Below are 22974 nucleotides of genomic sequence, written 5' to 3' on the forward strand. Positions count from 1 at the left end.
GACAGGGGGTTAACCAACCACCTTTTTGGTCTTCTGCTTCTTCATGACAGCAGGGCCCATGGCCACCTTCTTCCCCTTAGCCTTCTTTTCTTTCAGCATCTTGAATGGCTGGAGGAGAAAGGCATATCTGTTCTTTTTTAGAAAGGGGTGCAAATATAGCATTTTGGGATCAAAAGTGATCTTGGAGACCAGTGCAATCTCCCCAACCACTGGAGGGCCTCATTTGGTGCTGAGCTGTGGAGGAACTTAGGGAGGTGTCTCCTGCCCTGGGCCCTCCCTTGTGCCTGGATTGTTCTTTTAACAGTAAGAATAATGCATGTGTCAGTGATCAAATAAAAGTTTGGGTGAATTGTGGAGTAACATATATGTACTGGAACACAAAGCACTCTCTGTGAAAGTCATTTTTAATTTTTTTAATGTTTTATTTTTATTTTTTTCATTTTTTATGTTTATTTTTACTTTTTTACTTTTTTAATGTTTATTTATTTTTGAGAGAGAGGGAGAGACAGAGCATGAGCAGGGGAGGGGAAGAGAGAGAGAGGGAGACACAGAATCCGAAGTAGGCTCCAGGCTCTGAGCTGTCAGCACAGAGCCTGACACGGGACTCATACTCACGAACCGTGAGATCATGACCTGAGCCAAAGTCGGACATTCAGCAGACTGAGCCACACAGGCACCCCTTTAATGTTTTATTTTTATTTTTGAGAGATAGAGAGAGGGAGAGCACAGGGGAAGGGCAGAGAAAGAGGGAGACAGAGGATCCGAAGTGGACTCTGTGCTGACAGCAGAGAGCCGGGTTTGGGCTCAAACTTGTGAACCGTGAGATCATGAGACTTGAGAGGAAGTTGGATGCTTAACCGAGACACCCAGGCATCCTAAGAATGCATTTTTTAAATGTAAGCAAAGTTCAGAGGGGGATTTATATTCAGTGTATTTGCTTGACATACAATTTCACTTACTAATGTTAATCATGAGAATGCCCATCAGAAATCATACAGTGATGACTCTTAAAGCAGATGCCTTTCCTCTCAGAGTGGACAAACTACAGATGCATTCTGTAGGTTTGTGGGTCTGAATGCATGGGTTCTGGAGGCCACACAGAGGGTCTGACTCTCAGCTCAGCTGACCATTGATTGTGAGGCATCTGAGAAGGTGCCTGGCCTCCCTGCTCCTCCACTTTCCCATCAGTAAAACAGTACAAGAGTGCTTGTGTGCAGGGAGCTAATAAAATTAAATGAGATCACTGGTAATATGCTCAGTGCTCAGTCATTGACAGCTAAGATCATGTGTAATGCTAAAAAGGGGAGGATAGTAAATGCTCGCCTCCCTCTAGGGTTATATTATTTATCAGGAGAAATAGCTTTGTATGCAGTTCTTGTATCAGGGTTAGAAACAGATATGTACTAGATAGATTGAAACTAGAAAAATAACACAATTGCCATATTTTTTCTTTTTTTTTTCAATATATGAAGTTTATTGTCAAATTGGTTTCCATACAACACCCAGTGCTCATCCCAAAAGGTGCCCTCCTCAATACCCATCACCCACCTCCCCTCCCTCCCACCCCCCATCAACCCTCAGTTTTTAAGAGTCTCTTATGCTTTGGCTCTCTCCCACTCTAACCTCTTTTTTTTTTTTTTCCTTCCCCCATGGGTTTCTGTTAAGTTTCTCAGGATCCACATAAGAGTGAACACATATGGTATCTTTCTCTGTATGGCTTATTTCACTTAGCATAACACTCTCCAGTTCCATCCATGTTGCTACAAAGGGCCAGATTTCATTCTTTCTCATTGTCACATAGTACTCCATTGTGTATATAAACCACAATTTCTTTATCCATTCATCAGTTGATGGACATTTAGGCTCTTTCCATAATTTGGCTATTGTTGAGAGTGCTGCTATAAACATTGGGGCACAAGTGCCCCTATGCATCAGTACTCCTGTATTTCTTGGGTAAATTCCTAGCAGTGCTATTGCTGGGTCATAGGGTAGGTCTATTTTTAATTTTTTGAGGAACCTCCACACTGCCACATTTTTTTCTATCCTGAGGGTTATTTGTTAGGGACTCTGATGAGGTCAATTAGAGACACAAACTGTTGGGTTGAGAACATGGTCATAGACAGGCACAGCTCAGTGGAGCAGCCCCTTGGCAGCAGGACCTCAGTGCATCAGTCCACTCCATTTTTAACTGCATTTGCCTCTCTGAAGTTATAGCATGAGACCCAGTGCCAGTGTCCTTTGATCCAGTCTTCCTCAACTTCCCTTAGGAGAAGGGAAGCATTCCCTTAGGAGAAGGAATGCTCAGCCAGCATTCACAGATTGTGGAGCTGCAACCATGCAACTGCCCCAAAGAATCTGAGACCTGCCCCATGAGTTCACTCCAGACATGGCACAATTTGTGTGGAGCATTTGTGAATCTGTCCCTGGAGCTGCTGTATGTATGCAGTGAGTGTCAACCTGAGTTGCACATTAGGTCATCTGGGATGCTTCCACCTCAGACCCCTTGTTTTAGAAGCTCAGGCAAGGACCCAGTGTTGGGACCTTGGGAAGCTTCCATGTGATTCCAGTGTATGGCACGGTGCAAAATCAGTGAGTGAGCAGACAGGTCCCAGGTCCCAAGGGTACTGTGGATCACACCTCCCTTACAGCCCACAGGTGGGGCTGGAGAAGGAGTAGAGCCACAGACCTGTTGAAGCCTGCCTCCTCCAAACCCTCTAATGCACTACAAAAGAGCAAATGGCCAGAACCTCCACATTGTGGGCACCAAACCTGTGGGTTTTCAGTTTCCATTGACCTGTCTGGCCTTCCTTGTTGAGGTAACACTGAAGATGTGAGGAAAAATATTCCAGCAGAGGTCCCTACAAGGCCTCAGATCAACCTATTGATAATCAGTGAGCCTATCAAGCTTTTACTAAGCATGAACTACATTCCAGGCACTGGGTGTTCCCCTGCTGAAAAGGGTGGCAGGCAGAGAAACAAAAGGGGACACAGATAACTTCTGGGCAGGGTTGACTGGGTAAGCCTGGGCAGGGGAGGTGGGCTGCAGGGGCACCAGCTTCCAGAGGAAGGGTGGGATCATTGGGGCCTCTGCAGCTCTTTGCATATGAGGGTCAGTCACCGTTTCCAAAGCAAGGCAAAGTGATTCTGGCTGGATCTGGGCCTGAGAGGCCAGGGGTAGGGCTGACATTCCTGGAAGGTCCTTGCTGGGGAAGTCAGCTCAGTGGTGTCTGCCACCACTGTTCACTGAATCATGAATGTCAGGGGCCAGGCTTCCACTCATTAAGTCGAGGCCAAACACTTGGAGGTGGGGGGTAGGCATGCTGCCCACACCACCCATAGCAACCAGCATCCATTTTGACTGAAGAGGAGAAATGGTGAACTATTTTTTGCACTGCAAAAAGTTATGGGAAAATAATTGGACTGTCTGTTTTGGAAAATGCAACCATTGTTGAGGAGATCTTCATCTGAAGGCAGGAGACAAGGAAATTTGCATTATTTACTGGTGAGCTGCGAGCCAGCTCTTGCGCTGCTGTTAGCTGTGCCTCATACTCCCTGCCCTCTTTCGAAGCTTGGGGGCTCCTGTAGGGGCCAGCCATGGTTTCCACTTGCAGGACAGCTTCGCCTCATTTCTGCTGCCTTGATGTGGTAACGAAAGCCTTATCCCTGAGCTGTCTTGGGGGCGGGCCCTGGGGCGACCAAGCAGTAGATACAAGCTGCAGGCTGCCACCCCCAGATGCAGACATCAAGCATCTTCTCTCCTAAGGAGGGGCCAGGGTCTCTGTGTACACAGCAGCCAGAGCCTGTGAGCCTAATTCTTCACATCTGATGAGTTTCTGTTCTAGGCCTGAATTTCTGTTCAGCCCCAACTGGGGGTTCCATGGTCCTTGTTCTGAGAAGAATCAGAAGGGCCTGGGAGGCCTCTCCTGCATGAGGCACTTTGCAAAGATTGTTCCACTTCATCCTTAAACCTAAGAATAGGTATGCTGTATCTGCCGTATCCATGTTTTCTAGATGAACAACCTATGACCTGAGATCTCATTGTCAGTAGGGACTCAGCACTTGAACCTCACTCTAACCTAGGAAACACCTGTGAAGTGAGCTCTGGAGGCCAGACCATGCAGGCTGGGAGCCCCTGCATGATAGGGATGCTGGGAGGCCAAGTGGGATCAGCAGCCTGTGACCCAGAGTCTGCATCCCAAGATGCTTGTCACCCTCTGCAGGGCAGGAGGAGGTGTCCAGTGGGAAGCAGGGAGGCCACCTGGGCCTGGCTTAGATGATTGCTCCCACGTCTGTGAGCCTTAGGGGAGGTCTGTAAATCAGAATTATTCCATTCAGCTAGAGATCTTGGAGCTGAGGGTGTGGAGCATGAACAGGTGGATTAACCAAAGTATACCTTGCCCTGAGTAGGGACGTCTCTGCTGCCAATGGCCACATGGAGGTGCTGGGAATGTGGGCCTCTTGGGGGACTCCAGCCTTCCCAAGTCCCACAGTGAGGATGTGGGCATGAGATCAGCACTGCGGGAGAGGTTGGGAAGGCTGTGCCATGCTGCTAGTTGCTCCTGTCATCCCGGGAGTGGTCATCTCCACTTGGGCTTGCTGGCGAGGGCGTGGCAGCTCACCAAGTGCAGGCAGTTAGCAGTGGGCAGTGTGAATCCCCACTCCACACCCACGGAGGAGTCCCCAGCATTGTCCCTGTGCCTGCTGACTGCATCAGCCCCCTTCTCTCAGCCGCTGCCTCCAAATCTTTAATTCTACATTTAAATGGTCTGAGGCATACAGTATGCGGTCACAGGTTGTGCCAAGCTCACAGTCACTGGCTGGTAGATGCTGCCAAGTTTCCATTAAGGCTGCTTCCTAAACTTAGAGAACATCTCCTGCCTCAAGCCACCACACTGAGCCAAATGCCAAGGCTGAGCACAGATCCTAGCCCAGGGACACAGGCATTCAGTCTTGGAGGCTACAGGTGATTTACAGGGTGCACGTCATCCTTGGACTCACATTCTGCCACCAGGCAGAGCACTGGGTGCGGGAACTGCCCAGAAGTGGTCAGATCTACATCCTGGGTCTCTCTGGGAGAAGGTGTATGTAAGAGGGAGGGGGAGTGGGAACTGGGGAGGAAAGGTGGTGCCTTGTCACAAGACTGGAGAGGAGGAGGTCAGCTGAGGAGGTTACAGCAGCATTTCTGCAAGCAGCCGGGTTCAGGCTGCCTAGGGCTCAGGGTGGGAGTAGACCTCCTCCTCCCACAGGCCCATGACCTGCATTGCAACTTCACACAATGCAGCAAAACTGCAAGAGGACTTCTGGATGCCAATCGGTCCCATGGTGACCAGAAGTGGAAAGTGTGGGGAAGAAAGTGCCAGTCCTACTGTGACCACGCACAAGTCCACTGTGGGATGCCCAGGCTTGTCCACTCTGGCTGGGAGTGCAGATTCTGGGCCTGGATGGGAAGTATGAAGTATGTTCAATGTCCAAGTCCTGTGGGTAGAGGGAGCTGTACATCATGGGGAAAGGCCCACCTTGAAGGACAGGCCCTGTGACCTGCACCTTCCCCCCCAGCTACCTGGCTGGCCTGGATACAGGCTGGTCTCCAGACATAGGCATTTTTCCTGAACGTAATCATTATAGTTCCCTGAGTGTTGGCCTTTCACCAAGGAGGTCAGAGCTGTTTTCAAGTCTTAATTCACTGAAATTGGGGATGGCAGGGATGGATGGGTGGCTGTGGGCAGCTGACACCCCCAGAGCTACCTCTTCTTAATAGCTCTGGTTGGTGCTTTATAACATGACTCTCTGAGTCCAAGGCAGATGCTCCATACTTACCAGCTCAGAGCTGCATTGAGGCTCTGCATCTGGAACCAAGTTATGAATCATAATAAGATTCTAGGAAGAGCCAGCCCAATACATGGGAATTCCCAGGGAGTTACATAAGCTCAGAATCTAGCCCAGGGAGCTTGATGCAGAGTTTAGGTTTCAAACCAAATCTCAGAGCCCTGAAAGTATTTGATGGAGGAGACAGAAACCAGGCTGGCTGCCTTCCTGAGGGACATGGGGACATGTCTATTTGAAGGCCCTTTTCTTGTTCTTTTTCCAGGTAGAGCTGAGAACTCTGACGGGGGGACAAAGATATCCTGGGATAGGCAGGCCTACCAGCCCTGAGGCTGCCAGGGCCTCAGATGGGCTGCCAGCATCCAGGCATCCTTGGGCACCCGGGGTGGGGAGGAAGTGACCACAGGATGGGCTGTGAGTGCAAGCTTGATCTGCTAACGATGCCTCCTTCCTTATACCTCCAACCACATCCTTTGCAGCTCTGGGCTGGCCCTGGGCAGGGGAGGGGCACAGACTACAACCTCCATGGTTGCCCTGCCTCTCCTCCCACTACATGATCCTCTTTCTGCTAATCTTCATCTAATACAGGAGTGGTGAAAGGAGATAGGGCTGTGTGTGTGTGTGTGTGTGTGTGTGTGTGTGTTGGGCAGAGGTAAACAAAATAAGGCTTCGTTCTGAGATGGGGCAATGGTGTAAGAAAGTTACTGCTTTCTTTTGGGCAATAACTCAAGGGAAAAAGAGTGGAAGACACGGACAGCCGGCCAGGGGAGGAGGGATGTCTCAGAAGCGTCTCCCAGAAAGGAAGTTTCCATGGGACATCTGTCCAAATGTCCCCTTCCACCTCTAGTTTTCTGTGCATTAAGTGGCCTCTAGGCTCTGTTACTGGGGTGACAGAAAAACTTCTGGACACAGAGGTGCAGCCAATGGGAGGCACAGCCTGGTGGCATCACCAAAGCTGGTTGCCATGGCAATGGCTGCAGTAAGTGGTAGACCTAGAGGATGCAAGGTGAGGCCCAGAGGACTATTTAGCTCTCAAGAAGCGGATAGCCACCCTGGTTGCTGAGGAAAGGAGACAAGGGTGGGACGGGCAGGGGTTTTGTCAATAGGTGGGTCTCAGGGGCATCCATGGGTACATGTCCTCAGAGAGAGGCACACCTTGGGAGCTGGAGAGTCAGAGAGTGTGGGCCTGAAGGATCCCTAGGTGTCCACCTTGCTCACCACTTCCTGCAGGGCTGGCTCCTCAATATCTCTCAATCGACCTCTGCATACTCACACATGGCCCAGCACACCTACTCCTGCCTCACCTCAGCACAGCCCTACAGTCAAGGATTCTCAGAAAACACTTGACATGGAGATAAAGAGACACACAGCAGAGGATAAGAAGACCTGGTAGGGTAATTGTAACAGACCAGGAGAGAGGCTGTGTAGGGGTGATACAAAAAATCCTTAGAGACAAGGCACAGTGCCCTGACCTCACACCATGCTGTGTACGCCTGGTGGGAGTGGCAGCTGTGGGTTAGAAGGCATAAGTGCCAGCAGAACGTGGAGATTGGCTGGACTTTAGGAAGAGGAGGAAGGATGTGTGGAGGGCAGCCCCTGGACCCTGCCTTGACCCCACTACCTGAGACTGGGTTGTGCAGGGTGCCTGTGCCATGGAGAGAGGACATGTCCCGCCAGCAGTCAGATCTTGCAGTGAGGTTCAGAAGAGGGGACAAGTGTGAGATCCCCTTAGTCACAGGAGCCCTTCAGATAGCAAAAGCACACAAGGCCATGATGAATACAACAGGGAGAGAGGAGCCAGGGGAACCCAGGGACCCTTGGCAGAGAGTTTCACAGCCAGAGCCAAAGGGAGAGAGAGTTTCTAGAACAAGGGGGGCATCTCACAGAGCCAAATGAGCAGAGCAGACTGAAGGAAGGCAGGGCAACTCCACCTAGAACCGGTCCATATGTTGAGACTCACATCACCCCACTTTATTATCATAGGAGATGGGGCTTTCTGGAGGCACAGGGTGGGCACGGGCTCTCACACAGCCAGGAGGTGGGGATGTGCAGAAGGCATCCTCTCCGTTTCTGCAGGGCTTGGCAGCAGTAAGGCCAAAGTGGCCATGGGGACTAGTTCATAAATCAGCCTCAGACTGAGGCTGTGTTGCCTAGAATAGGCCTATTTCTTCTTTTGCCCTTGGCACCTGGAGACCCAAAACCTGACCTATGCCCTCAGCAAAGCCTTCCCTGGAAGCCTCGGGGAACCTCATACCTAGTGTTCTATGGTACAAGTGGTCACAAGACCTCTGCGTGGAAAGCCAAGACCTAAGGGGATGAGGGTTCAACCTCTGCTTCTCTCTCCCGTGTCACCCCTTAGCTGGGCTGACTGACTTGGGATGTGGTCCTGCTTTCTAGACAGAGTACTGACATGCAGATGGACAGCCAGTGTCCATGTGGGCTGTGTGATCTGAAGAGTGTGCTCTGAAGAGCAGCTGGAGCCCAGTGCTCCCTCAGGGCATCCGATGGAGTGACAGGGTACAAGTATGAAGTAGGAGCCAACGGGAGTCCTCCAGGCTCTTTGACGGAAGAAAGCAGGGTGGGCTTCTTGGAGGAGGGTGGAGGGCCAACCTCTGCAGACAGCTGCTCACCTCCAGGGCCTCACTCTGGTCTCCAAGGCGATGATGGGATGACTGTGCCTTGCGCTAGCCTGACAGTAGGGCAGAAATGCTGTGAGCAGGGCATTCTTCCAGCATATACGAATCTCTCTGGCCACTCTCCTTATCTGAGGTGAAGGGAAGCAGGCATCCACATACAAAGTGGCAATTAGGATGTTTGGTCAATTTGACAAAAGACAAACAGCCAATGAGGAGTCCTGGCCCCAGCCTCACCCAGAGTCACAAAGCCAGTGGGGGCAGATGTGGGTCTAGAACTGGGCCCCTGACCCCCAGGCTTCCTCACTTCTGTCTTCTCTCCCCTAAGGGCCCTACTTCCATGTGGGTGCCTTAGCCTTGTGTCAGTCCTGAGCCCCAGCAGAGCGGTGGCTGGCCTGAACTTCTTTAGGCATGGGGAGCGGTTTCTCTCAGGCTGGTTGTAAGGATACCACTCCCAGGCCACTAAGCACCAGCCTGTGGGCCTGAACAGAGGCACACCTGCAGTGGGGAGGGATTTTCAATGCCACCCAAGTGGGGGCCCATGACCCATGGGTCATTTGGAGCTCTGACACCAGAGACCGCAGAGGGACAGCTGAAAGCCCACTGTGGCTGTTGGGGACATCATTCTCCAGCCCCGAGTGAGGCTTCAGAGAGCAAAGAGACACATGTGAAGGTCTCCAGTTAATGCCTGTGTGTTGTTACAGTACTTGGGAAGTCAGATGGGAAGGCTGCCAACTGCCACTCAGCCAGGTCTCCCTGGGTTTAGAATGTGGTCTTTGGAGCCAGACTGCCAGGGTTTGAACCACAGCAGCACTGCTTTGCCACAGCCTCAACAGAGTTGTTTGCTCTCTGCCTCAGTTTTCCCATCTGTGAAATGGTCATGTAAAAGTTCCTGCCACATAAGGCTGACGTGGGGACAAAAATGAGAAAAATGTGTCTAAAGCACTATGTGTGGGCCCAGCTGAGCAAGCACTTGTACTTCATATGCACTCACTGTCACCACGGACGAGGACACAGAATTCTAGGACCCAGGTGTCCACACCGCTGTGTCAAACCTTTCTCCACCTTTGTTTTTGTGTGCTTCCCTGACGGCCACCATCTCCCTCTGTCTTGCATTCAGTGTCCCCCGGAGGGAAACTTCTTGGTGGTTTGCAAGTATTGAGCACCTGCTTGGCTTGTCTGTGGACAGAACTTTGGCCCCTGCTATTGCCAGAAGGGCCCAGCTCCCGGTCAGACGGGCTGGGGTTGGGTTGGTGAGAGGTGTCACATGGCGCGCAGCAGTGCGACCACTGTGTATGCTTTGCTAGCTGCTTTGCTCAGAAGGGGCTGTGGGAAGTCAGAGCCTCTGTCCTGGCCAGGAATAGCAATGAAGCCTCGGATCACCATCGGCATCTGAGCCAAAGCATGACCCAGATGAGGCACAGGTGAGAGGCAGAGGCTGCAGGATGGAGTCTGGCCTCTCATTTCAGCAAATGCCCTCCCCGGTGTTTGGGCCCCTTGGGGCTGCTAACCAGGGGATACTGATGGACTATGATAGCTGGGATGATTAATGTCATGTGTCACCTTGACCGGGTGAAAGGATGCCCAAATAGCTGATAAAATCTTATTTCTGGTTGTGTCTGTGAGGGTGTTTCTGGAAGAGATTAGCATTTGAATCAGTAGATGAGTCAAGTAGATGTACTCTCACCAGTGTGGGTGGGTGTCATCTAATCTGTTGAGATTGAAGAGAACAAAGAGGCAAAGAAAGCGTGAATTCTCTTTCTTCTTGACCTGGACATTTATCTTCTCTTGCCCTCAGACACTGGAGCTCCTGGTTCTCAGGCCTTCAGACTCAGGCTGAATTACACCACAGACTTTCCTGCTTTTCCAACTTGCAGACAGCAGATCACAGGACTTCTCAGCCTCCATAATTGTGTGAGCCAATTCCTGTAATAAACCTCCCCTTATATGTCTATATATACCCTGCTGGCTTTGTTTCTTTGACTAATACATAGGCCCATTAGTTGGGAAGCTTCCCAGGCATCCTCCCTTCTCTCCCCACCATCCCCCACCCCTGCCACCTCCACTGGTTTTCTTCACAGTCTTGTTAAGAAATAACTGCAAATAGAAGAGTTACCTCAGAATGGTCTCCTTCTGGAACATATGGACAGCCTCCTTCCTCCTCGGCCTCCACCGTGGCTCGGCTTATTCAAGAGGCCTTTCTGGTCTGCCCATTTCTTTCTATGTCATTGCCTCCACCCTATGCAAGGACACCACCACCTCTTTCCTGGAACTTTGCTGTAGCTTCTTCCCTGCCTTCCCCACATTCATATGATCCACTCACTACCTTGCCCACAGAGGGAGCTTTAAAGCACAGATATGACTGTGCCACACTCCTTACAACTCTTCAAAGGGGGTAATCTTGCCTTTGGCCTAGAAGGCTCACCTCTGCTTGCCTGCCCATTCTCATCTCAGTCCCTCCTCTGCCCCCCACTCCTCTCCTCTCTCCTGCCTCACTCCTCTCTCTCCTCCCCTCCCCACAGCTTAGCTAAGCTCTTTCCTGCACCTCTGGGTACTTGTATATGCTGGCCATCCACCTGAACAGTCTTCCTTCTCTCTAAAAGACACCTGCCATGCTGCTCCCCCTGCAACTAGATGCACTTCTCCTTGTGATCCCTCTGTACTTTGTACAGAGCTTACTTATAATTTTTTGTCTATTGCCTAATTGTTTAATTTTGACTATTTCATAACAACATGATCTCCATGAGAATAGGCACTGTTACAGGCTGAGTTGTGTCCCCCCTCCCAAATTCATATGGGAGAGAGAATCCTTAAAGAGGTAATTAAGTTAAAATGAGTTTGTGAGGGTGGGCCATACTCCAATATGACTGTGTCCTTATAAAAAGAGAAAATTTGGACATACACAAACACAGAGGAAGACCATGTGAAGGCACAGGGAGAAGGTGGCCATCTACAAGCCAAGGAGAGAGGTCACAGGAGAAACCACCCTGCTGACACCTAAGACCTCCAGCCTCCAGAATGGTAAGGAAATAAATGTGTAAGCCACCCACTCTGCAGTACTCTGTATGGCAGCCCTAGCAAATTAACACAGGCATCGTGGGTTTGTTCACTGTTTCCATAGTACCAAACAGTATTTTCTGACTGACACACCAGGGCTCCACCAGGCAGAAATTCCAGGGATGCTTGGCATCTTGCGCAGGATTGTCTTGCCTCCATTCTTCTCTGTGATGCTGGTGCCTGGCACAAGGAATCTTAGGAAACAGCCATTGAAAAAATGAGTACAAGTGGGAGGGATGGAGAGTAGGGGCACATATGTAGAGCAAATGTCCTGAAATGGCTGTGACAAAATGGGCCACATCCTCAGATTTCTGTTGGCAGAAATGTGCTTACCCCCTTTACAGGCAGTAGGGAGCTCCTTCCTGGCTATCTTGGCATTGCTCATTCTTGCCAAGAATCTGCAGACAGGAAGCAGCTTGAATCTCATCCTTGAGTGTGCTGGATCACTCTGACATGTGCTAACAATGCCTGTTCACAGGCACAGGGATTTACATGTTTCTAGTCACTCCCTCAATGCTGGCCTTCCTCTCCAGATTGTAAACTCCATCCTCATATACCCTTCCTCAGGCTGGAGGTGCAGCCTGGCACCTGTGAGTGCTCCATTGACATGCATGTCCCAGTGAATGGATGGATGAAGACTGGAACCAGCAAAGGTACACAGATGGATGAACTTCCTCCATGACACTTCCTTTCTGCATCTGGTTCTACTTTTTAGGGCATTGAAGGACGTGACTTCCTCCAAACTAAGAATTTTAGTCCATACTTATGTCCAACTCTGTTGGTATTTCCTATTGTACTTTCTTGAGATCTGGTATTTACATCTCACCTTCAGAAATATGGTGCCCTCTGATGGTCCATTTTCTCAGATTTTGCTGGGCTGTTTCTAGGGCCAGTGTCCTGGGGGTTGGGAGAGATGTAGCCCTGTGGAGTGGGCACCTGCTGGTTTGGGTTGGCCAGTCACAATCTCCTTCAATTTTGCCACCAGCACTATAGGGGTGTCTTCTTGCCTCCATCTTTAATCCATGGGGTTTGGCTGGGTGAGAGTTCAGGGACAGCCTTTATCTCAGGTCTCACCAGTTAGCAAATTCCTGCCCTCTGTTCACAATGGCTGAGTCAGGAAGATAAGCATGGGCCCACAATGAACCTGTGGGGTCAAGCCCAAGATTTTGTCTGGGGCCACTGAGAATAAGAAGCTCTCTTTCTGCAAGAGTGGCTAAGGTATTAGTAATCCCAAACCTGAGGGTGGTGTAGAGCCTGCTGAGAAGGGAGCAAACATGGAGGACAAGAAAGCCAAGAGATACCCAAGAACAGCATATGAGAACCTGGATCCAGTTGTACCTGAAGTAAAATATACCTAAACTAGTTTCTTAATGGATATATGATTGGTATTTTGGGCATGAAATTCTACACATTGTAAGATGTTCACCATCCCCAGTTCCCACCAGCAAAATGAAGGAAGTTTCCCTAGTCATTAAAACAACCAGAACAACCCCCATTACTTTCATTTATTCCAGAGGGCTGCCCTTGGCTTTTCAGTTACTTGAGTCAAGAATTTCCCCCTTTTTATTTATTCCAGTGGGTTTTCTGACATTTTCAAATAATGACTTACAGTCTGTCAACATTTTTGGGTGTCAGGGATTTAATCCTCAGCATACCAGTTGATCTTGATGTAGCCTGTCAGAGCACAGGACTAGTTCTGAGGAGCCAATGGCTAGCACAGGCAACCAGCAACATGGACAAATGAAAAATTGCCCAATTCTGGTTCTGGAAAATGGCACTGAGGGATAGACCACAGCATATCAGGGCCAGCCTTGGATGTTGGGGCAACATCTTGACCTGAATCAGGACACCTCTAGCTCACAAGCCCAAGAGGCACTCCCTTGTAGGCAGCCAAACATGGCTTCCTTTGGGAGATTAAGATAACCACTTAGAAGGGCAATATCAAGTGAAAATGAGAACTCCCAACATGTTCAAATCAATAAGGATCATTACAAGATCCATAAAGATGGTGACAGGGTCTGTGAGGCCAAGCCAGTGGTGGAAGCTGGCCTGAAGGAGAAGGGATTCAGGCCTTAGCATTTTTCTGAGCACCACAAGCTTTATGAGGGGTTGCTGTGTCCTGCCTCTGCATGTTGGGTCTAAGCAAGAGAGAAGCACTTATCTCAGCATTAGAAGGGACCTCGAGATGCTCTAGTCCTTCCTTGTCTCTAGTATGGGCCTAAGGTGTGTTTTCTTAGGCACAGTTTAGAGTAACCAATAACCATCAATGACTCCCACACCTATAGGACAGAGCACAGACTTCTCCCAGCATTCAAGCCAGTGTCAACCATGGCTCCCCCATGTCCTAGTGTGTGGTCTCACAGCAGGCATCAGGCCTTGTGTTGCCTCTGATTCTCCATCTATAAATAGTACAATAGCAGCACTCACTTGATAGCAGAGTAAGTGTTGGCTGCTACAACCATCATTTTTAGAATTTCTGCTGCATTCAAGAAAGAGCCAGAGTATTGGATGTCAGAAGTCCTGGCTCTGCCACTCATTTAACTCAGAGCTAATATAATTTCTTAGAGTCTTGATTTCTTCATCTATGAAATGGGAATAAGTATCATACCTCAATGAGATGTTGTAAATAAAAGATTTTGAGTAGTATGTCAGTCCTTCAGTTTGGAAGGGCCCCAGGCCCTGGCCTCCCCTACCCTCTAAAAAGCACAGTTTAGGGAGAGATTCACAGAGAGGTCTCCAAGGGGCTTGGCTTCCTCTCCCATGAATCTTCACACAACTCTGGGCACCTCTACCAGATTAGCCCATCTTGTTACTGGCCAGTTGTGTGTTGTCCTAGCAGCTCTGCTGAGGGCTGGCTGCTCAGTCCCTATCGCTTGCTCTGCAGCAGCCAGTATGTCTCTTCATGCAGACATTTATTTATTTTTTTATGTGAAATTTATTGTCAAATTGGTTTCTATACAACACCCAGTGCTCATCCCAACAGGTGCCCTCCTCAATGCCCATCACCCACTTCCCCTCCTTCCTACCCCCCATCAACCCTCAGTTTATTCTCAGTCTTTTTTTTTTAAATTTTTTTAATTTTTTTTTTCTCAACGTTTTTATTTATTTTTGGGACAGAGAGAGACATAGCATGAACGGGGGAGGGGCAGAGAGAGAGGGAGACACAGAATCGGAAACAGGCTCCAGGCTCTGAGCCATCAGCCCAGAGCCCGATGTGGGGCTCGAACCCACGGACCGCGAGATCGTGACCTGGCTGAAGTCGGACGCTTAACCGACTGCGCCACCCAGGCGCCCCTATTCTCAGTCTTTAAGAGTCTCTTATGATTTGCCTCCCTCCCTCTCTTTTTTCCCCCTTCCCCTCCCCCATGGTATTCTGTCAAGTTTCTCAGGATCCACATATGAGTGAAAACATGGTATCTGTCTTTCTCTGTATGACTTATTTCACTTTGCATAACACTTTCCAGTTCCATCCATGTTGCTACAAAAGGCCATAGTTCATTCTTTCTCATTGCCGAGTAGTATTCCATTGTATATATAAGATATACAATATATCTTTATTATATACATATATATAGTATGTATGGTGGGCATATTATATATGCCATATATATATATTGTTTATATATATATTGTGTATATATATATATATATATATATATATAGTATATATATATATAACTACAACTTCTTTATCCATTCATCAGTTGATGGATATTTAGGCTCTTTCCATAATTTGGCTATTGTTGAAAGTGTTGCTATAAACATTGCGGTACACGTGCCCCTAGGCATCAGCACTCCTGTATCCCTTGGGTAAATTCCTAGCAATGCTATTGCTGGGTCATAGGGTAGATCTATTTTTAATTTTTTTGAGGAAGCTCCACACTGTTTTCTAGAGTGGCTGTGCCAGTTCATGCAGACATTTAAATGAATGCTGGCCTATGGAGCTTCTCCCCGGGAAAGAAGACCCAGTGCTCCCCCAGTGTAGATATGCCACCTTGTAAGTTAGAGGCAGAGATGTGACTCCTCATAAAATCCACAGGGACTGAGGCCCCAGCCAGAGGTTCAGCTCACTGGTGGATGGTGATGAATGTCCACTATGCAGGATGAATGTTGAGCTTTCTTGATTAGAACACTATTCTCCCTGTAGGTATTAAACCAGCAAAGGGAAGTTAGTCCTATTTGCTCAGTGAGCATGGATTCAGAGCATGGAAAGAGGTTACATGATTTGAAAGTAAAATGGCACCAGGCTCTGTGAGGTTGCCATATCCACCTCTATAGTCAGGGCATCCCTGCCCCAAAGACTTGCACATTTTGCTGCCAGGCACCCTTTCCTGTCAAATTGTGGTGGGCACTGCCTACATGTCCTATGGCCCCTTCTTCTCATGCTCTCATGCTTGACATTTTATTTGTATAGAGGGTTTAGGGTCCAGCTTCTGGAGTTGGAGTAGTCTTGAGTCTGGGTCATAGTGTTTCATAAGCTATCTGACCTGAAGCAATTTACTTCACCTCTTCTAACCTTGACTGCTCATCTAGAAAATGAGGATAAAAGTATCTTTCACTGAAAGTGAAAGGGTTGGGAGGGTTAAGTGAGTATGTAGTATATACTTCCTTATTAGAGTGCTGGGCTCTCACTGTATACCCCACTCATAACCTGTGCTTATATACATTCATTTAATTTTTATAGAAGAGTAAAATGGCTCCTTGCTAAGCTTTCTTCCAGCTCAGGTATATATGTGATAGTCAAAGAATACGGGTGGGTGTCTTGGCTAAGAAGTCAGTGAAAGCCTATTTCAGGAAGTGCCCTGTCATGTTTTAGGCTGGTGGGGCAGCCTTCTACCAGGCATTGGTCCGTCTGGCTGATTTATGACAGACCCACTTTTCTAGAGGTCAGTGGTCTCCTGAAGCCACTCCTGCTGGTGGATTCCAGGCACTTTTCTCCTTGTGCTTCAGAGAACAGCTCCCCACAGCCTGGGTACTCTGAGGGCCAGACAGACAAGGGCAGGGCCATGAATATGCTGGTCTTGGAGGCCAATTCTAGGCACTTCTGGAATTGATGGACTTGAATAACCACCAACACAAAATGCTTTCCCACAAGATAGGAAGTTGAGTCATCTGCCGAAAGTCACTCTACCTTCCAGGCAAATGAGCCACTGGAGGGGAGCTAGAGGTCCTGCACACCCACCAGCCTGTGGCTCAATACTTACTGTCTAGCCAGTGGATCTCCGGCATGTGTTGCAGATAGCTGTCTGGACAACCCTGGTCTCCTTAATGGCCCACCGCCCTGCATTCTGCACATGGAAGCTCTCTGAGGTGGTGGAGGTGTAAGCCAATGGAATGGCCAGCAGAGGGATGCAGGGTGACTCCTTCCCTGTTATGCTCCTATCCACTTGGGCATTTCTGCTCAGACCCTCTCAGCTTCTGCCCCAACCTCACTGCTCCCATCATCCAGACAAAAGACCTCTCCATGTTCATTTTTATTTAAAGACTCAGAAACACAGGCATCATAGTTTGTCATCACTGTCAAATTCATCCAAAATCACACGCGGACATTTGTGTGTAACAAAAACATTGGTGTGTGTGTGTGTGTGTGTGAACTGTGCAAAGTACAAAGAGCTTCTCAGCCAGGCAGCTGAGCTTGTTTGGGGTGCCAGAGTCTGGAATTCATAATATGAGGCTGCCAGAGAAGTGCCTGCCCACTGTCTCCCCACTCTGCTTCTGTGGCCCTGTGGTGGACCAGTTGTCCTCATCCACTGACCTTGCTCAGTGGTGCCTATGAACTCTACTGCATTCCTCAAAGCAAGTCACCTTGGCTGCCAAATGCCACTGATAACCAAAATGTGTAAGTTGCTGGGCCAGGGTAGACAGTGAGGGTTCAGGTAAGGTGTTGGTTTCATCTTAGTAGCCAAAATGAGTTTGTCCATTAGGGCAAGATATCCCAAAGGGTCTAATTCTGCTCTTGCCCTTGTCTGTGGGCCAAATGGTCATGAAGGCTGATGGATTTGGCTGAATATGTTTGAAAACAGCCCAAAGCACCAGGGCTGGTTGTGTACTTCCCTGCTCTCTGGGAGCCCCACCTGAAAGGATGTCCTGGTGATGGCTGGCCTATGGCATCCCTTCCTTCCCAAAGTCATACCAATAGCTGACCCAACTCTGCCACAAGAAGGTCCAGTTGATGCCTTGCAAAGGCACTGGATACTCGCCCAGCTCTCTGCTGTGAGGGGTGCTGGGCCCTGGTGGGGGGCTGCCTCACCCACAGTCACTAGGCTGTTTATCAATTCCTACCTACCACGAGCATTGTGTGGGTGGTGGCTGAGAGAGGAAAGAAGGTCCAAGTTAGTCTATTCTGTTGCTTGGTAACTGCCTTCGTTAAAAAAAAAAAAAAAAAAAGGCTTTCCTTATTATCTGGGGATGTGAGTTAGTTCTGGTCTCACTGAGGAACACGTGTCTCCCTCAGTGTGTTAATCCATGCACATTTTTGGTGATGGCATGATTTTAAACAAGCACATGATTTTTGTGCATGGCAGACAACTGATTTGGCACCAATGGCAAATGGATACCTTCTGGTTGTCATTAACTCATGTAGGGCTCCCTGGGTTTAAGTTGGATTTCATCTTTCTTTGATTCAGAACAAATTTCTCAAGTCTATTAAATCTATGATTATCTGGAGAGAGGAGAAGAGCCTTTGTCTAGGTGTGATCCCACCATCATGGTAGTCACCTGGCAGTAACAAATAGCCAAGTCACATCCCCAAATAGGAGCTCTGAAAATAAGTGTTTTGTATTTCAAAGGCATTCCACCAGGCAAGGGAATGTGTTTCTGGATTTTGTTGCATCCTTGAAAACCAGGGAGATCCTATGTTACCAAAGGCTAATTTAGTCAGCCTAATTTAAACTTGAGTCACTTTATAAAAATAAAGAGAGAGGCAGTTTATGAATTGTGACTCTGAACTGACAAGAATGTATTCTTAAGGTGTGAATCTCTTGAGAACAAGACTGCCTGCATGACAGGGCTTCTCCAGTCTGTTTCTATGGTAGGTCTGGGCTGCTGGGCTCATGAAGAGGCCTCAATGGACTCCACTAGGGCAAGGTCCCAGGATCAAAGGTATTCTTCATCCTGTCTCTTCTCCCAGCTCCCTTGAATTCTTCAAATCTGCAGCAATGCCTCAAATCCCTTGTTCTCCTCATTGTACTTCCAGTCTCTAGACCAATATTTGTACTGCCTGATAGGGACACATTTATTAAAAAAAAAAAAAAAAAAAAGACAAACCCATCATAGGGTGGGAAATCTGAATTGTGGTTAAAAACTACACATTTCAGTAGTGAGAAATCATACTTTGATAATGCTAATTGTAGTCATTTTCTCTAAAGCAATAAAAGGAAAATTCTGCCTTCCTAGGCTGGGGTTGACCTTCATGTTCTTTTTACTGCCACACAAAAGGCAATTATAGTGACCCTTACTTGAAATGCTTCCAGTTCTTGAATAATAATTACCACTGTCTAGACATAGCATGGGGCTTTGGTAAAGGTTTAAAGAAATTGGCTTTTTCTAAACTCCCTCCAACCACTTAAATGGATTCCCTCTTATCCACAGAATAGTAGCCAACACTGATATTGAGTGCGTGGACTTTTCAGTTTTCCAAAATTCACATGGTACATATAAAAATTCTGCCCACTTGATTATCATCTCAGACATTTTTTCTTTCAAGCTCAACCAAGTCATTATTGGTTTTACAAAAAGGCAGCACCAGATGTATGAAAAATAGGCAATGTATGACCTATTAGAAATATAGAAAGTCTAACAGCTTTACTTTAAAAAGATGTTGTAAGAAAGAAGCAATGCAAAGGGACAGTGGCGGCAAAACGAAACATGTGGCTTATAATACGATGGGCAGGAAACAAAGCCAAGTGAGATCTTGCGCCTCCAACAGGAGCTGCATGCTGGGCTTCCCCAGGGACTCTGGGGATCCAGCAAAGGCCCTGGGCCAGGAACACCCTTGCTGAGTGGCCAGGTGGCAGGTGACTGAGGTATATAGAGAGGTGATGGAGCAATCTGGACCCCCCCCCCAAGAAGCCCAGGGCAACCCATAAAGACAATCTTCAAACGCCCTGGGCGCCATGCCCACCGCCCAACCCCCACAGCCCTTCTGCAGCTTTCGGCCTTGCATAGGCAGCAAACAAGAATGCTGCAGCTTAGCAGTAAGTCACAGAGCAAATCAACCCGCATCAGCAGCTTCTCTTTTCAAAGATATTTCTTTACAGTTTACGCAGAGGGAAGCATTTTGTCAGAGAACAACCCCAGGGTGTGCTCTTGGTTGGGGGTTGTGGACTCCCACCCCCATCCAGGGTGGCCATGTCAGGAGCCTTGAAAGGGACCTGGGACCCTCAGGACAGCCTTGACTTCCCTTGTTGTGCCCTGGGGATCCCAGGGAGCCTTCATGCCTGGGGAGTGGGGTGTGGAGAGTGTGTCCTCAGAAGCTCTCTACGAAGCTTCCTGGGAAGAGACCGGTGCGGCCATTCCTCTGCAGGGTCCCCTTGTACCAGCCGTCCTCACGCTTCTTGTGCACAAAGACAATGTCACCTTCCTTCAGCTCGATCTCTGCCTCGCTCTGGGGAGGGTAAGAGACCACCACGCGGTACCTGGGGGGGGGGGGGGTGGGAAACAGATACCACATTGGGTGAGTCTGACCCTAGGCTGGAGGATGACACCCCAGGGCCTGCTTGCAAAGTCTCTCTCTTTGTTCTTCCTTTCCTTTTCCCCATCTGGTGTAATTATTATAATTTGGGGTTACTTCCCCCACTTTTAAAAATTTCTACTTTGATTTTAATTTTTACACCACCTTTTCATTTTTTAATTAAAATTAAAAAATAATTTCCCCTCCGTGTCCTTTTGGAGCCTGATCTATGCAGCTGGAACATTTTTGCCTGAGAGACAGTCTCTCCCTCCAGCCCATTTTGGACAGTGGCCTCCTCTGAGGTGGGGCCTGGGACAGCCACTTCAGTCCTGGGGCAGGCACTGGGGTATGGGCGGGACACTTAGTTGTGTCCTCAGTTCTGTCCTGTCCTGGCTGCGTGATGCCAGGCTAGTTGTCCTGACCTCCGGAGTGTCAGCTTCTTTGTCTGAGGAACAGGGAGGGTGGGGGACGCCTCTTAAATGGATGTCCCACACAATGTGTGAAAGTGTTCTGGACCTTGTATGGTAAAATGGTCACTCTTTTTAAATGTGCTCCAAAAATCTTACCTTAGCACCTGAACTGGATGAAATCACATCATAAATGAAGCCCAATTTTTTACACATCTCATTTCCGAAAAACCTGGGTGCTTCCCTGCAGCCTCTGAGGCCTCTGTGGAACCTCATTTCAGACCAACATGACATAAAATCCAACTGGAGACATAATTGTTCCCATAGGGGACTCAAAGTGGAGCTGTGGGCCTGAGCTCTAACTTAGCACAGACCCCTGAGGACCCCTCATGGCTACGGCAGGTCCAGGGCATGGGTGGGGGCGCTGGGTGCTGCCACGCACAGCTCCCTGAATCTGAGACAAATCTGACCCTCTGGCTGGCAGCTGGCTGGGGATCCAGAGCCCCAGGATCAAGCACACATCCCACACCACACACCTGTCCATCGGGCCTCAGAGGAAGGTTAAAAAGAAGTTGTGCTCACTCTGAGGGTCAATGTTCTAAAACACCACCAAAGGCAAATCAGCATGTGCCCTGGTGCCCATGTTCCTCGCTGCTGCTCAGCCTGTCTGGAATCTTCTGTCCCCACCCTCCAGCCAGCTGTGCCTCCCTGCCCCCTCAGGGAACTCCTCAGGGGCAGGTGTGCTCAACACTAGACTGGGCCTGCACCTCAATGCTGAGGGGGAGGAGGGAGGAGCTGAGAGGGACCTGCCCACCCCACTGGGCACGTGAAGTGAAGCTTCTCTGCAATGTCCAAGTCCTAACTGTGGGTGGGTTTTATAGCCGGGAGGATGCAACCACTCTCAATCCCTGAAAACCCCTAGCTGGAAGTCGCTCCAGAGCCTACATCTGGAGAGTTATACCCACATCTGGAGGGTTCCTCTCCGGTCATGGAGGCTGCCCCACTTGGGACCCCTGCTGGACCCTCGCTCCACTCCAGGTTCTCTGCAGTCAGCAACCACACAGTGAAAACATAGGCAGACCACAGCCTTCCTCTGCTCAGAAGAGGCCAAAGTTGGGGAAAGGCTTCTGTGTTCTCTTTGCTCTCTGAGCACATGTGCACTCCTCAGTCTCCCCCAGCTCAGGACTCCCTTGCCCGGGCTGCTCTTGCCTGCCACTTCCCTGATGCTCTCTCTGGAGCAATCCCGCCTTACACAAGCCAGCTGGGCCCTATTCACCACGCTTAGTGCTTAGCACAGGTCTCCCACACTAGCATGCAAGCCCCCAGAGCAGCAACTGTTACCCTGTGCTCCCTGCGGTGTGCCCAGTGCCTAGGACAAGACTTGCACACAGGAGCACTATTCATACATGCAGGAGGGCACCTGGAGGCCAGGGGGGTGGTGCTGTCAGTCAGGTGGAGCTGCTGGGGAGCCAGAGTAACTGGGCAGGCGGAGGCGCAAAGGTGTCAGTGGCTGGTGGCAGCTGGCGCGGAGAGGTCCAGTGGTGCCTGTATCTGGGCCTGCAGCTCCATAGCAACCACCCAGCAAACAATGCCTCCCCCCAGCCCACAGTGTACACTTCAGCTCCTGCTGTCAGCCACTGGCCATAGGAGGGAAACGTTGGCCAGACTAATGGCCCAGGAGCAGGATGACCAGCAGGCCTTAAGGGACTGGGTCATCTATCCATGCATAGAAGATGAACCTGGGAGGAACCACATACTGGGTGGTTGGCAATGCTGGGACTCAGAGGCCCAGGGCCTGACCTGGACTAGAAAGGCCACCCCCAGGAGGCACTGTCCTGCTGCTCCCCTCTTCCCTGGCAGTGCCTGGCTGTGGTCCTGGCCCACTGGCTGGGGCAAGAAGGTGGGATATTCCTTTTCCCTCAGTCTTCCTTGGGCTGTCGGCTGTGAAGGCCTGTCCCCTGGGTCCTGCCTCCCCCATAAGCCACAGCCATACACATGGCCTCTGAAAGAGATCATCCAGGTGTCCCAAGCAGCTGGCTATCCTGAGGATCCTCAAGGGGCTCTAAATGTGAAGCCTCTGACCTGTATATTCTGCTTTTGGAAAACCAGGACATTATAACCAAAAGAGTTCCTATGTCAGCATTTCTTCAAATGTGGCCGTAGACTTCAGGGCCTCTAGGTCAGAATCCTGGCTCTGTGCCAGACCTACTTGATGAAACTGTGGGAATGGGGCCAGGAGTGTGGATTTTCAGCAAGTTCTGTGGGTGAATGTTTAACTTGCTATTGTTTGAGAATTAAGGTGAAAGCTCTAGGCAAGTCTTCGTTCTTCAACCACCTGCTCAGAGGGGTTGGGGTGCTGGCCCATTGGGGTTAGGACAGGGAA

At 49.4% G+C, this 22974-nt stretch overlaps 1 protein-coding gene across 1 annotated transcript in view; it reads right to left on the reverse strand.

Moving 5' to 3' along the window:
• Positions 1-16969: 16969 nt before the first annotated feature.
• Positions 16970-22974, reverse strand: part of SH3RF3 (SH3 domain containing ring finger 3) — a 372140-nt gene continuing 366135 nt past the window's right edge. Inside the window, exon 10 of the mRNA XM_045443725.1 lies at positions 16970-20149. Coding sequence (XP_045299681.1) covers positions 19981-20149 — 169 coding nt within the window. The 3' untranslated portion in view covers positions 16970-19980. The remainder of the gene's footprint in view (positions 20150-22974) is intronic.

The sequence above is a fragment of the Leopardus geoffroyi genome, chromosome A3, assembly GCF_018350155.1.
Source record: "Leopardus geoffroyi isolate Oge1 chromosome A3, O.geoffroyi_Oge1_pat1.0, whole genome shotgun sequence".
In the NCBI taxonomy this organism is placed as follows: Eukaryota; Metazoa; Chordata; class Mammalia; order Carnivora; family Felidae; genus Leopardus; species Leopardus geoffroyi.